The 15045-nt window shown below is 41.4% G+C and overlaps 1 protein-coding gene across 1 annotated transcript; it reads left to right on the top strand.

Annotated features, from left to right (window-relative positions):
* The first annotated feature begins 686 nt into the window (after positions 1-686).
* On the top strand, positions 687-14470 carry LOC124134748. The gene is made up of 9 exons (XM_048381560.1): positions 687-778; positions 1061-1207; positions 2910-3085; positions 6926-7085; positions 7281-7454; positions 8633-8732; positions 10737-10895; positions 12310-12342; positions 12740-14470. Exons 1-8 carry the CDS (start codon positions 687-689, stop codon positions 12340-12342), a joined length of 1041 nt encoding a protein of 346 aa, XP_048237517.1. The 3' UTR covers positions 12740-14470.
* Positions 14471-15045: the final 575 nt, after the last annotated feature.

Below are 15045 nucleotides of genomic sequence, written 5' to 3'. Positions count from 1 at the left end.
CAAGCATGGGTTGCTGAAGACCTATTCTACTCGGGAATCTTCACGGGTCCAGACGCAGTAAAGCTTATCCCCGTACAGGGCGTCCTTGGTCTACAACACAAGTCCAGGATCGATTAATCAGAATCTTGGCTTTAAGAAACTGAGCCTAAACAGCCAATCAAGTCGCTGTTCACTTGCGCCAGGCCACCAAAGTTACTGACCAGACGATAAGCGGCGACCACGTGTTGTTCCACCATTAACAAATCGACATTCTAGCGAGACGTCAATGGTGGTTTGAGCGTATAAACTTGGGGAATCGCCAATGGTCTTGTGTAATGTTTTCAAAGAGTCCATATTCACTCTTGGCTTTCTGGATAAGCGTGGACTTGTATGGAGGCGTCCTAAAACGTCAGCGTAAGGCAACAAGACAGATTTGATGCTGGGAATGTAATGATAGGGGACGGGATCGTTATGACTGCCAAAACGTTATTCCTTATTGTCCATGGAATGGTCACTGCATACTGGCGCCAATTGTTGTTCCGTTTGCGTGCCATGCTGGTCCACGTTTTGTCTTTCAAGACTCTCGTGACCTGTCGTGCCTATCGTAACTGACTATCTCCAGAAGCAAAACATCACCAGAATGCAATGGCCAGCCATGACTCCATAACTTTTCCTCATGGAGCACGTCTGCGACGTCATCGGGAGACATGAACGCCGACGCCAAAGGCCACCTGCTACGTGAGCAGAACTGGGTTAGGTGCTGCAAGAGGAGTGGACAAGACACCCTCAAATTGCCATTGTCAGATGGATACGGACCATGCCACGCCGTATAAACGAATGGTTGACCAATTATGGGCATGGCCTGTTATTGATCAGGTCTTCTCAAACGTTCCTGTTTTTACTTCACACCAATGTCATCGTTCTTGCTTGTTTGTACCCCGACAATACACCGCCAACATATTCTGTTGAGTGTCCTTTTCCTTATCCGCCTATTACCCTCACGCCATACCTCTTTGCATTATGTTAATTTCGAATATCCACTACTTTTTGGAGAGTATATAAAGTCATTCTTTTCAAACAGACACGCATCTGTTATCAAATTTAACTTTGACCTGTCTAACAATTCAAAGAGTCCCCGTTTTACGTTGTTATATTTGATATATTTTCAGTTAACAACGTCATTCAATGGAACAGCAGGATTCCAGGAAATCGTTATCACCAGCAAAACGTAAGCGTTAATTCTTAATGTCACATTACAATTTCAGTTCCAATTACGTGATTATATACAGACTGACATCGGTAGCCCCTGTATATAGTCACGTTTCCCAATCTCATTACAATCAGAGCGTTGCTATATGGCTGAAATAACGCCAATGCGACCTTAAACTTTAAGTCACTCACTCACAATCAGAGGTTTTACTACTATTCCATACCTACCTCGGTCAAGGCGCTGGATGTGACGTTGGGTAAACGTTCTAGAGGAGGCTACTTGAGTCTTGACCCGAGGCATTCGAAAAAGGCAAAATGATCTTGAAAACAGCCAGTTCTTAATGCAGAATATAAAAGGACACACTGTGGTTATATTCTGAGCGCCAAGGCATCAAAGCCCCAAAACGATATGCCATCGAGATAACATTTCTGTCATTCGTTTGTTTAGGCCGAAACTCGTAACTACATCAGAGGTAGAACTGGATCGTTTTTAGAAAGCTCAAGAGCCAAAGCATGCTTTTTTATTGGTCAAAGTTCACTCAGGATTAATCTGACGTGACCTTGTAAGGAGGGTTTGTCTGATCTTGACGGAGAGAGGCATCGATTTGAAGTCAAAGATCTGATTTCAATGAGATTACTTTGTTGTCATGAAACATTTGACCCAAAATGGACATCTATTTCGAGAGACAAAACTACGAAGTAGGTTGTTTAAGTGGTATACCTTCCCATACTGTCGAACTATGACACAAGTGAATATGGGTGATCACTGTGTTGTCATACCATGGTTAGTGCAGTATTACTGTGCGTTTAAAGGAGGTTATCCTAGCAGCTCCAGCCTTTGGTGTTCACATTTCTCAACCTTTCCGCTGCAATCGAACATACTCTTTCTACCAAGATTTCAAAGAGCGCCATACGAGTCTTGCTCAAAACTTGTTTGATCCGTGACGATCCAAGTTAGAATATGGCTTCAGCAACCCACGCTTGTCCAAAGAGGCGACTATGCTTGTAAGAGGCGACTAACGGGATTGAATGGTCAGGTTCGCTGACTTGGCGGATGCATGTCATCGTATCCCAATTGCGTAGATCGATGCTCATGATGTCAGTCACTGGATTGTCTGTGTCAGATTCGATTATTTACAGACCGCCGTCATATAGCTGGAATATCGCTGAGTGTAGCGTTAAACAACAAACAAACATTCAAGACCTTAGTAAATTTCAAAAGGTTTTATAGTAGAAATGTGGGGGACATTGCCAAATTTGACGCATCAGTGACCAAAATGATGTCCGATGCAATTCCCTTTTATGGCTTGTACTATATGTTCCCGTGATTTTTCAAGTAAGCAGGACACGCTTACCTTTTCGCGAACACTTGGTACCATCACTATTTGACAGTGATTCATAAGCAGATGTTCATTGTGTAGTCTGAATCGTACAATCGAATCTGCTTTCTGCAGAGATTTCTTATAAATATGGAAAGGATTTTGTCACTTTTAATTATGTGACGAAAGGAACAGTGTGAATGTTCAACCATTAGTCTGTCTGCTTACAGCAAATAATGTTGTCCAGCTGAATATAGAATTATATAGATGGCAGATGAATTATATAGTTGCAGATCAAACGCAGACTTTTTTAAAAAGATTTATACATTCAGAATTTTTCTCAACTAAATACAGGTACTGACTATGCACAAGAATGATACTAAAATGTTGTCTTTCTTCAAGTCAGGGAAGTGTCAATGTGGAGACAGAATGCAGGTCAAATGCGGTAGAGGCAAACAAAGAAGACGATGAGGCGTTCAAATCAGCTTTCTTGGACGCATGTCAAGCTGTAAACAATATATCCACTGTCTTCGCTGTACAAGATGACACTGGGTCCTGGGAGGAGGCTGCAGCGGAAGGTATGGCGGTGTAACGTTAATTTCTGATGAGTTTCTTTGTGTAACAGTTTTAGGCCATGTTCTCGTATCAATGATGTTATTATAAGGGTAACGCTAATTTTCAGGGCATTATCATTTACAGAAGCGCGAGGTCTTCCATTAACTGCCCTACGAAGGAGGGCAGTTGAAAAGATCGAGGGTTTCTGCAACTGATAAGGCCCTGAAAAATAGCTTTAACGTTATTATAGCTAAAACGGATAGATAGAGGATTCATCGCGAGTGTTTTTTAATATGGGTAATATCAACCGAGTCTTAGTTAATCGGTATTTGCCGAGCCTTTGGCGAGGCAAATACTGATTAACGGGACGAGGTTGATATTTCCCATATTAAAAAACACGAGTGATGAATTCTATTTATCATTTTCACATTTTTGCTTCCCAATTAAGGAATAATTGCATTAAACATTAACATCAGCAACTTGTCGAAATCTTACGTATAGATCGTGCGTAGTGATACATGTTTTCCATAGCCGTGTAAATCAAAAATAAACAACCTCCTAACTCCTTTATGGCATATTCCTTCGCTGAGAAAAAAAGTTCCTCGGATTATTTTAAACCAAAATACTTGAACAGACTTTTGCAGAATAATTGAAATAATGTCTCCAACATCAAAGGTATCCATGTTGCACCGGCGAAAAAAGTCCCACTTCCGGTTATCTAATTTGCATATCTAATTTGCATACTTATGTCATTGGGGTATGACATACATGTTTTTATGTCATAAGCTTATGTCATGGATAAATGCTTTAGTTAAATGATAAAATTTGTTATCAAATATAAAGAAACAACAATATCGGTTTTGAAACATTTACTGCAATCAACGCGAATGTCATTGACCCACTTTAACAATTATGGAAACGTCATAGAACAAACCAGATGACGTCACTATTGAACGTGACGTCACCTATCCTATCCTTTGACGTCACCTAACAACGAGCGTGATAATGGCCCGTCGTCAAGCAATATGAGGGCATTATCAAGTTACAGTTTCTGATAACATACGGGCGTTTAAATGATAATTCTATCCATTTTAGCTATGAGTATAATGTATTGGACATATTGACAAGTCGACGCATTGTAAAATACTGTACACGTCGATGACAGGGCTGTGCAGATAATATCATGAAGGCAAATAGTTATAGAGTCGGTATAAAATTAGGAGATCAACTGTGTTTTGAAATGTAGTTTCACTTATATTTTCATGACTGCAACTCTGCCTTTGGAACGGGGGCGGTCGGGTAGCCTAGTGGTTAAAGCGTTCGCTCGTCACGCCGAAGACCCGGGTTCGATTCCCGACATGGGTACAATGTGTGAGGCCCATTTCTGGTGTCCCCCGCCGTGATATTGCTGGAATATTGCTAAAAGCGGCGTAAAACCATACTCACTCACTCCTTAGGAACCTGTAATTGTACATATAGTTATTACAATATACCTACCAACAAATACTGTGTAAGAAGTCATCATATTCTTGTGAAAGAAATCGTCTGTTTCAATCATTATTTTGTTTTGATGGCCCCTATTGACCAAAAAGGTCGTGTTATTTTTAAATTCATGAAAGAATTGAGGCTTTTCGTACTGAGAATTATCAGTTGACGCCCACAAGACATATATAATGTTGCCATACACAAAATAATTCACTGAAGAAATGTCTTTGTAACTTATGAAGGCATTATGCATTCGTTAGTTGTCATTTGCGGAGTGTATGGGGAATTTACAAGCTGAACATTCGTGTACACATCTCAACCTTCAGCTCATAAAATGCCGAACACAAATGTCTCGACATAACTGATGTATGATGTTGGTATTGTAGTGGTACCTTTGCATGTAGACCCTAGCTGTAAAATAAGCATCGGTGCAACAATGTACTATATCTTATAAAATATTGAACCGAACTGACGAACAAAAGAAACGTTATCTAACACTGAATAGTGTTACAAAATGGTTTAGAATCAATCGCCCAAACACAACAAAATATTCTGAGGATACCCAGATCAGTGGACATTCAGTTTGAAGTGAACACGTTGCTGCAAATGTCGTATGCCAACAAAGATACGGCATAGAATGTACTCTGTACATTTCATTCACACCCAAACCGTTGGACAGAGACAAATACCATACCAAGATTTGCTACAAGAGCAAGCAAACGGTTGTTTGTTTTGACTGCAGCCGAGTGACAGTCGCTAGGCTCATGGCCCGTTACAGGCAGTCTGACGGACAGGAGACGAGCCTAGGAGTGAGTGAGTGAGTATGGTTTCACGCCGCTTTTAGCAATATTCCAACAGTATCACGGCGGGGGACACCAGAAATGGGCTTCACACATTGTACCCATGTCGGGAATCGAACCCGGGTCTTCGGCGTGACGAGCGAACGCTTTAACCACTAGGCTACCCGACCGCCCCCGAGCCTAGGAACAGGTGGCAGAACTCTGTCACCATCACCCAGGAAACCGCTACTTACATGTCCTCCATTGGTTTTCAACGGCGACTGACGTTGGCCGAACTGTTAGTCACTTGACAGTGTCCTGAAAACTCCGTTAAATATCAGAACTTACGCTAACACTGGAACATCGAAGACACTGGCAGAACCGAAACTTTCAACGAATCAAGTTCACAGACGAGAGCAGATTCCAGCTTTTCAGAGGAGATAGAAGAGTTCGAGTCTACCGCCGACGAGGAGAACGAAAGTCATGACGTCGAATCGTTTTGGTTTGGGTGCGGTCTATGGCCGATTTTGGACGGAAATATCACTGGGCAGCATTACATTGAGTTCTCCGCCCTGTTGTACTTCCGTTCTTGTGATAGAAGCTCAGAACTCAAGATAACACAAGGCCCCATACATGGAAGTCAAGTGGGGTCACCTTGTCCTTGGGGGCACGGGTGGCCCAGTCGTCTAAGGCGCCGCGATTCGCTGTGCAGAGTTGCGTCCCTTGGACACGCCAGAAACCTATGATTGTGGGTTCGAATCCCGGTTCTCCCCGATTATGTTTCTTGGTTTGTCCGCACCATACCCGTGCTCGTGGGTTTCACCGAAGTGGTAAACGTCTTAGACCTGTACCACTTTGGGCTTTCCTCCCACATTAAGCTGACACGCCGTGATATAACTGGAATAATGTCAAAAGCGGCGTTAAACCTAACTCACTCACTCACTCACATTGTCCTTCAATTTAGAGCACGACCAGTTATATCATTTGGCCCTCCGAGAAGAATGGCGTCGGATTCCATTTCTTATGATTAGACGTCCCACATCCTCTGACCGTCGTTTGATGCCAGTGGTGGGCATACACGATATTGGCTGACAAGTGTGACTTTCTGAAGGATTAAAGGGAGTTTCATGTGCTGATTTCCGTCTTGATCGTTGATCGATTACTGAACAACTGACCCATCCTCCAAACTAACACAGTACTATCACTTTTGTTCTCATTTGCGGCATAATTTGCATAATCAATGATGTTGTTGAGTCGTTTGATAATACAAGTATCTTCCTTAACATTGGTCCTGTTCTGTTTTAGGAACAAACAATTTTGATTGTTGCCGTTTCTTTTGTTAAACGGTTTATTTGTTATCAGAAAGCCATGTACCATTCACAGAACGTAATCCACATTGCCGAAAAACGTTTGTTTCAAATACATGTATATTGATCATTCGCGTTAGCGGACATTGTTTGCTGCACACTTTGCCACATAGTCAGGAAAAGTGCCCAATTGTATACGAAAAGTATTTTGCCTTTATGGTGCTTTCCTGACCTAGATTACCCTGGCGATCCTGTACCAGAGTAAGATAAATATAATTGCTTTGTATTACAGCTTCGGAAACGACCTTGAGTTTATGTAACGCAGAAAATGTATTTTGTCCGTGGGGGTACAAATGCGTTGGGAGCACTTGTGAACACCATTGTTCGAATGAAACATGTGGAGGAAATGGCATCTGCACAGTTCATGGTATCTCAGGGGACATCGTGTGCAAGTACGTTATTAATTTATATTCGTTCCTAGTTTAATACATATTTTATGTTTTGGTATACTTTGATTTTGGTCGATTTATTTGCTATATTGACACGTAAAAAAGAAGCAAATAGTTTTAACGAACCATAATAATCACTTTAAGTTCTCTCACGACTTCGCTGAACGAAAATCAAATTTTGCTATCATAATTATGCAGGTGCGAGTCTGACGACTTCTACAACTACTCTGGTGATAAATGTTCAGAGGCCGAGTTGCGATGGGAGATGGTGCTGGCAATATCTGGCGGTGTAGGAGGCGCTATCGTGGTTCTGTTGGTGACGTTTCTCGGTATTATGTATTGCAGGCACAGGAGGTCGAAAGAGATTTCCAGGTATGGCGACCTTACTGTTATAAAAGTCTCATCCTTTTCAATGTGAAGATAACATTTTGGTTTCAAGCCTAAATGTTTAAGACAGCGCCTAAAGCTGAATATTTCTGGCATACTACATAGGTTTACTACATAAGTACTCACTTAGGTTTAACCACCATCTGAATTGGCATTAGAACCTGCTGGCAACCCGGGAAGATCCGGGGTGGAATAGGTCTTCAGCAACCCATTCTTGTCGTGAGAGGCGACTATGCTTGTAAGTGAGTGAGTGAGTGAGTGAGTTTGGTTTTTCGCCGCTTTTAGCAATATTCAAGCAATATCACGGCGGGGGATACCAGAAATGGGCTTCACACATTGTACCCATGTCGGGATTCGAACCCGGGTCTTCAGCGTGACGAGCGAACGCTTTAACCACTGGGCTACCCGACCGCCCCCTATGCTTGTAAGAGGCGACTAGCTGGATCGGGAGCTCTGGCTCGCTGACCCGGTTAATGCATGTCATCGCATCCCAATTGCGTAGATCGATGCTCATTCTATCAATCACTGGATTATCTGGTCCAGACTCGATGAGATTATGATAGGACCATGGTCAAAGAATACAACGTTAAATGTGAAAATGATTTGTATGAAGAGCAACCAAAACAGTGGAAACTCATGACGTGTTACAACCCTGCCTTGATAATGGCCTGGCAACAGTATCGCCAACCATGACGACGTCACATCGAAAGAAAAGATTTCTTCAAAAACCCTTTGTTCTGAAGTCAATCAGAGGGCACGAGTGGCCAAGCGTCTCAGGCACCGCAATTCGCTGTGCAGAGTTGCGTCGCTTGGGCACGCCAGACACCTATGATTGTATGTACCACTGCACCACTGCACCACTTCGGGCTTTCCTCCCACATTAAGCTGACACGCCGTGATATAACTGGAATACTGTTCAAAGAGGCGTTAAACCCAACTCAATCACTCAAGTCAATCAATTTGACGTCATTATAGTCGGACTTTAAAAACATAGCATGTTTTTCTCCCGACTCGATGCACGTAAATTTAACATTTCGATTTTCGGCTCATGCAGTTGGACATGACATGTACTGGCATTGAATGAATACTCAATAATACCCGTAAATCTAAAACACATGTTTATCTCTTCAAGTATGTAATAAATCACTGACACTCCTCCACAGTGGGAATTCTGGGTACACGGAGTCCGAGCGACAAACGAGGGTGTACCAGCGCTGGGACACAATGAGGTCATCTAGAGGATTTGGAAGAAATATGTTCATGGTGTGTATAATTTTTACCACACTCACTTTGTGTCACACCACCTTCACAAGCTACATTGCATGTACTGACTTTTTCTCCTGTTTATACTGGGGACACGGGTCGTCTGAGGCACCGCGATTCGCTGTGCAGAGTTGCGTCCCTTGGGCACGCCAGAAACCTATGATTGTGGATTCGAATCCCGGTTCGCCGCGATTATGTTTCTAGGTTTGTCAGCACCATACCCGTGCTCGTGGGTTTCACCGAAGTGGTAAACGTCTGAGACCTGCATCACCTCCCACATTGAGCTGACACGCCGTGATATAACTGGAATACTGTTAAAAAGTTTTACTCACTCTTGTTTATAATCAAGCGTGTTTATACTGCCATCAGTACAGTTCAGGGTAATGGCAGTATTTCAGTGTGATATACTTCAGATTGAGTGTCTTGCATAATTCTACCAAGCTCTGCAAAGCCCGTCGCGCATTAAGTTACATCTATATAGGAAACATGACTACTTCTATGTCGAAACACTTCAAAACTTGTCTCCTGCTTGTCACGTGACAACTGATCCTCGTAGATTCAAAGTCGCAAGAGTCTCCGACTCCAAAAATTTTAATTATTGAAACTAATTAAAATGAAAAGCAGCATTTTTTCATTCAGCTGAACAGAAATAAGTGAAATGTTATAAAATACTAATTATTTACTGTCTCATCAATATAGGTTATTTTAAATGCAATAATTAATTCCCACTGAAAATGAATCGTAAAAAACACAACGAAAATGTCATGATCCATCGGAAGGGAGGTGACTCTAAACTTGTTTCTATCCTCATTTCTCTTGCTTGCATTTCTCTTCACTTTGTCTCGCCTGCTGAACATTTTGGGGAAATAGAAAAATATATAAATATGAGACATTAGAAATTAGAATTATTTTTAAAAAAAATTCGACCTGCCGACCTGAAAAGTTCGCGAAAGGTCGTTCTGACGTGACCAGTCGGATGTCCTCAGATCTTTGTTAAGCGATGGCGAGAACTAAGATCTGATTTTAATGAGATTGAAAATGTTTGGGTCAAAACTCCATAAACTAAAAGGTCTAGCCTAATTTCCACTCACACATATTTCCCCCAAAGTAAGTCTTGTCGCGACTGAACGCGTAATGATAAAATTCACTACAAGACCATTCAATTCGTAAAATCACGTATACATATTAATTGTCATAGAAACTAAGCAGAAAGAGAAACCAGACTTCTCAGTTGATTGTATCATATGTTTGATATGTTTGAATATCTTAATTTAGCGGTAATATGTCCAAAAACATAAATATTAAATATAATTTTATTGAAAAATTTAAATAAAAAATCGCATAATACACAACTGCTAATGGGTATCTTAAACATCGTATCTTTGAAAATCAATAAATTTGTTTTTGTAGTCATTTCCAACATAGTAGGGGTCATGTGGTTGCAAACAGATTTCTTATCCCTGTCTTCATTAACCAATCCTTACACAACATTATCCAGCCACATAACACCTTTTACGACCGCCTCCGTGGTCAAGTGGTAGCGCGTCCGCCCGGAGAGCGGAAGGTCCGTGGTTCGATCCGCGTCGTACCAAAATACGTTAAAAGATGGTACTTGTTGTTGCCCTGTCTGGCGCTCGGCATTAAGGGGCTAAAACAAGGACTGGTCGGCTCGGAGTCAGTGTACTGTGTCTCAGTGGGGTATTCATTTTAAACTGCGTCATGGTTTATCAGAGGACCAGCGCTATAAACCCAGCATTAGTCCGGACAATCAGACACACACACAGATACACACAGACACACACGTGCATGCACGTCGCTATATAACTACAAAAATCTAGATAATCAAATTTAACAACGGTTCTTTCAATTTCAAACAACTCAGTATATATCATTTGGCCCCTGTTTATTACGAATAATACATTTTGTCATTTAATAATTATCTAATCGTTGTGGTATCGCAGTATACCATGAATGTTTACACTAAATTGAGATTTATTTTTCCAGCCCTCGTTTTTCGCAAGTACCGCGAGCCCTGGTGCGACGCCGAGTTATAAGTTGCATCGCTCAGAAGGTCGTACAGGCTCGGTGTGGGGAGCCAATGAGATTGATGAACAGTTCCCAGACTTTGTGCCACGGCTAGATCACATAGACACAGAAGTTGATGTAAGTAAGAATAAATATTATACGGATTGGCCAGTGACACGTTCACTATGTGAACGTGGGTCTTAAGTTGGGGATTAACTTTGGATCGAGTCGAAAATGAACCATGCCTGACCTCCAATCCTCAAGTAAAGTAATTGCCGAGTACTCTTTTCTGCAAACCGTAAACCTGTAAAATGCAATTATTTAACATATATCTTTGGTTTTAAATTTGCCTTTATATTTCTTTACTTGTTTCTTATACCAGTGAGTTGAGGCGACTATGTCGCCAGCTAGCCCCATAAAATCTTAAAACGTATGCATACGCCCTGCACCCGTGAATGTTCTGATTAGAACTGATCTGCAGCAACCCATGCCGAAGACCCGCTTTCGATTCCCGACATGGGTACAATGTGTGAAGCCCATTTCTGGTGTCCCTCGTCGTGATATTGCTGGAATATTTCTCAAAGCGGCGTAAAACAATACTAACTCACTCACTCTGAAACGCCTGTGTTTAGCTGTTGGGTAATTCTGTTCAGGGTGCGGTGACATCGAAGAGCAGCTTCTTTTAAGTAGTTCCTAATAGTGGCGCTGATAACACATTATTGGTGACAGCCCTGAACTCTGTGTTGAGTTATGAAGCAGACTTAAACCTGCCCCTCAGTGATGAAGGCGTATTCTCCGATCCTGTCCAGATAGTCTACCATGACCAGTATCTCTACCATTCGTGAACGTCTGTGATAAACTGCGGCATGTTGTCTCCGTGAGCTAGCGCTATAGAACCGGCATTGGTCCGGACCAGTACGAGCAGCCATACACACACGCGCGCGTACACACAATCAAGTGCATGCATGTCGCTATTTAAGTGCAAGAATGTTGAAATTAGCCCTCTAACTTCAAATGTAGGGACATTTATATTTTTGTGTGTCTTTAGGAATGCCATCATCTTGAATTTTGGACTGACTTCCTATTTACAGATGAATCGTTTTGTTTTGTTATACACCATTTAACATCACCTCACCTCTCCAACTACCGGGGTCATGGGTGGCCCAGTCGTCTAAGGCACGCCAGAAACCTATGATTGTTGGTTCGAATCCCGGTTCTCCCCGATTATGTTTCTAGGTTTGTCAGCACCACACCCGTGCTCGTGGTCATGGGTTTCACCGAAGTGGTAAACGTCTGAGACCTGCATCACTTGGGGCTTTCCTCCCACATTGAGCTGACACGCCGTGATATAACTGGAATACTGTTAAAAGCGGCGTTAAACCCAGCACACTCACTTATATGGTTCTATTTTTCACTCACTCACTCACTCACTCACCATCTACCGTGAGCTACATTGAGAAAACCTCCTGGTATAATTGAAAGTACAGCTAATGATTATATGACGAAGTAACCAAAGTATATATTACTCATGCATCAGAATGTTTTCTTCCAGTATACAATCAATCGGCCGCAACTGAGATTGTAGGTAGGTTCAAATTTAAATATCATAAAAAAACTTTAAGATTTCAATATTCATAAAATTGGTAATATTTCTTTAAATCTTTTCTATCTAAATCTATGTAATGGTTATCAATTAAATGATAAAATATTGGTGTAATCGTTACAAAATATGTGATGACAGATACTTTTTTCAACAAAATGTACTTGTGAAAAAGTTCAATGACGTGAAGAACACTACTTTGGATTGGTATTGAATTAGCAGAATTTATTTGATTTTATCAATTCTTGATTTTATTGAGACAACCTTACATGCATATATTAATAAATAGCTCACACTGTGACGCGAACCTATGATTAATTAACTTGCACGACCGTTAGTTAAAGAAACTGACATTGTGTATTCTGGTTGTTGTTGTTTTCAGAGAGATCATCCAAGTCTACAAGGCGTCCAAAAGAATCATTATATTTATCAACCTAAACTGGCCTCCATAGAAGATATCGCTGCAATGAAAATGCATCTGAATGCTGTGCAAACAATTGTGATGTCATCGGTTACCAAGACGTCACAATCAAATGACGTCACTAATCTCTCAGCAACTGAAATTGGTTAGCATAACCTTTTACACTCAAGACAAAATGGAAAAGTTGGAAGAATGATTTAAAACGAATCTCACCCTTGTGTCTTTTGAAATAAAATATATCAATACTCGTCAATAAAAGTTTTAAAGCGTGCAAGAGACACCTGGGTGAGATTCTCTATCATACAAAACTGGCTTGCACCGGAGACATCATTGGGGTGAGATCAAGCGATATCTCATGGGAGATGTCGCTACAATAATTGCATCACAACAATTTGCAAATTGTTACCATGACGCCCGTGATGCCATGGGTTACCATGACGTCACGGTCAAATGACATCACTTATCGCTTTGCCACTGTATCTAGTTAGCAAGCCTCGGAGTTCATACGTTTATCGACTCGTGTTAACATATTAGATGTCAAAAGACATGTGTATGGAAATAAGGAAAATTGATCCTCCGTCCTCTCATTTCTTGATTTATTTGGATTGTTAAAAAAGGAAATTGGAATAAGTCATCTTCATCGCAGTGTTTTATACATATTTACTTTCAAACGCTTGTATCCATATCTTACACTATTTATTCATGTTATCATTGTTCAAATCTATTTAAAATCAGATCTTATTTTTCGCCTACGGCAGCGGGAACCAAGATCTGATTGAATGAGATTGCCATGTTCCTGGACCAAGATGCAGCCATCTTGGATGGTTCATTTGAAACACGCATGCGCACAATGAACCAGATATATCTCCTCAGACATAAAGCCCCAGGGTTCCACCGGAAATGGGCCTACTCATACACATGTATAACAAACAAACAGGACGGTGTGATAAGAAAAGAAGAAAACATACAATTGAGTTCTAACATGACAACATCAACAACATCCTCGAGTCGAGTAGGAGGTACGGGTGGCCCAGTCGTCTGAGGCGCCGCTGTGTAGAGTTGCGTCCCTTGAGTACGCTAGAGATGTATTCACATCATACATAATTTATACCAGTCCACGTGGTCAGGGACTACTGGTCTTCCAAAGTAAACATTAAACAATGTTTTAAACGTGCAGATCAGTTAATAACCTGCCAAGGTAGTGATATTGTTTCCTTGCATATTTATACATGATCAGTGACTGTTACGAATCAGTAACATTAACAGAGAATCTTAATGTCTGCACAATGAGACATATATGACATATTGTACAGGTTCAGAAATTCAAATACAGTATCGGTATTATCTAATGACTGTGTCAGTTGTGTTTAACGCCACCAAGAGTAATATTCAGAATAAGCTACTCGAAACTCGGAATTACGAAATATCTGTCCCTCAAGGGCTCGGGATTAACCCCATTTATTCACCAGGGACAGATAATACGTAATTCGCTGGTTATTCTCTGATAATATCATAGGTGGATTTCATTATTTATCGTGACACGAACTGAACGAACTTTGTATCCGAATCGTGATTATAATATAGCGAATGCATGTAGAGGCTACATAGCAGGATGCACAATACTTTTAACTGTGATTTGATGTTGATATTAACATTGTATTATCTCAGGGAAAAATAAACAAAACACATCAATCTGTAGTATCTTCTTTTTTTATAATATTCTTCTTACGAACATGACGTCACCTTCATCTTCTTACATGGTGGCTAGGACTGGTTACAGTGAGTGGAGTGGAGTGAGTATGGTTTTACGCCGCTTTTAGCAATATTCAAGCAATATCACGGCGGGGGACACCAGAAATGGGCTTTACACATTGTACCCATGTCGGGAATCGAACCCGGGTCTTCGGCGTGACGACCGAACGCTTTAACCACTAGGCTACCCGACCGCCCCGACTGGTTACAGAATAGGGAGAGAGTGTGATGGTTGTGAACATTAATCATGTTGCTGTTTGTGATTTGTGGCCATATCGCGGCTAGGATAAGCAAGAAAGGATTACAACGAATTCAAAGTATTTTCCAGGCTGTAAACTCGGACGGTCTTTGTGACTACCGAACAAATAAATAGTGATCCATCGGGTCTTGTGTACGAAGATGGACTCTATGTTTCAAATCGGGGCACGGGTGGCCCAGTCGTCGAAGGCGCCGCGATTCGCTGTGCAGAGTTGCGTCCCTTGGGCACAAAAGAAACCTATGATTATTGGTTCGAA

Source organism: Haliotis rufescens, unplaced genomic scaffold (genome assembly GCF_023055435.1).
Source record: "Haliotis rufescens isolate VD_foot unplaced genomic scaffold, xgHalRufe1.0.p SCAF_4, whole genome shotgun sequence".
Taxonomy (NCBI): Eukaryota; Metazoa; Mollusca; class Gastropoda; order Lepetellida; family Haliotidae; genus Haliotis; species Haliotis rufescens.
The sequence above is the reverse complement of the archived record's forward strand: the minus strand, read 5'-3'. Positions and strand labels throughout refer to the sequence as shown.

Excerpts from the sequence above, each read along its gene's own strand:
- LOC124134748 (XM_048381560.1), top strand. The coding sequence starts at position 687 with ATGAACGCCGACGCCAAAGGCCACCTGCTACGTGAGCAGAACTGGGTT. Across the intron at positions 779-1,060 it reads GACACCCTCAAATTGCCATT|ACACGCATCTGTTATCAAAT; the intron begins GTCAGATGGATA and ends CTTTTCAAACAG. Across the intron at positions 7,086-7,280 it reads TCAGGGGACATCGTGTGCAA|GTGCGAGTCTGACGACTTCT; the intron begins GTACGTTATTAA and ends ATAATTATGCAG.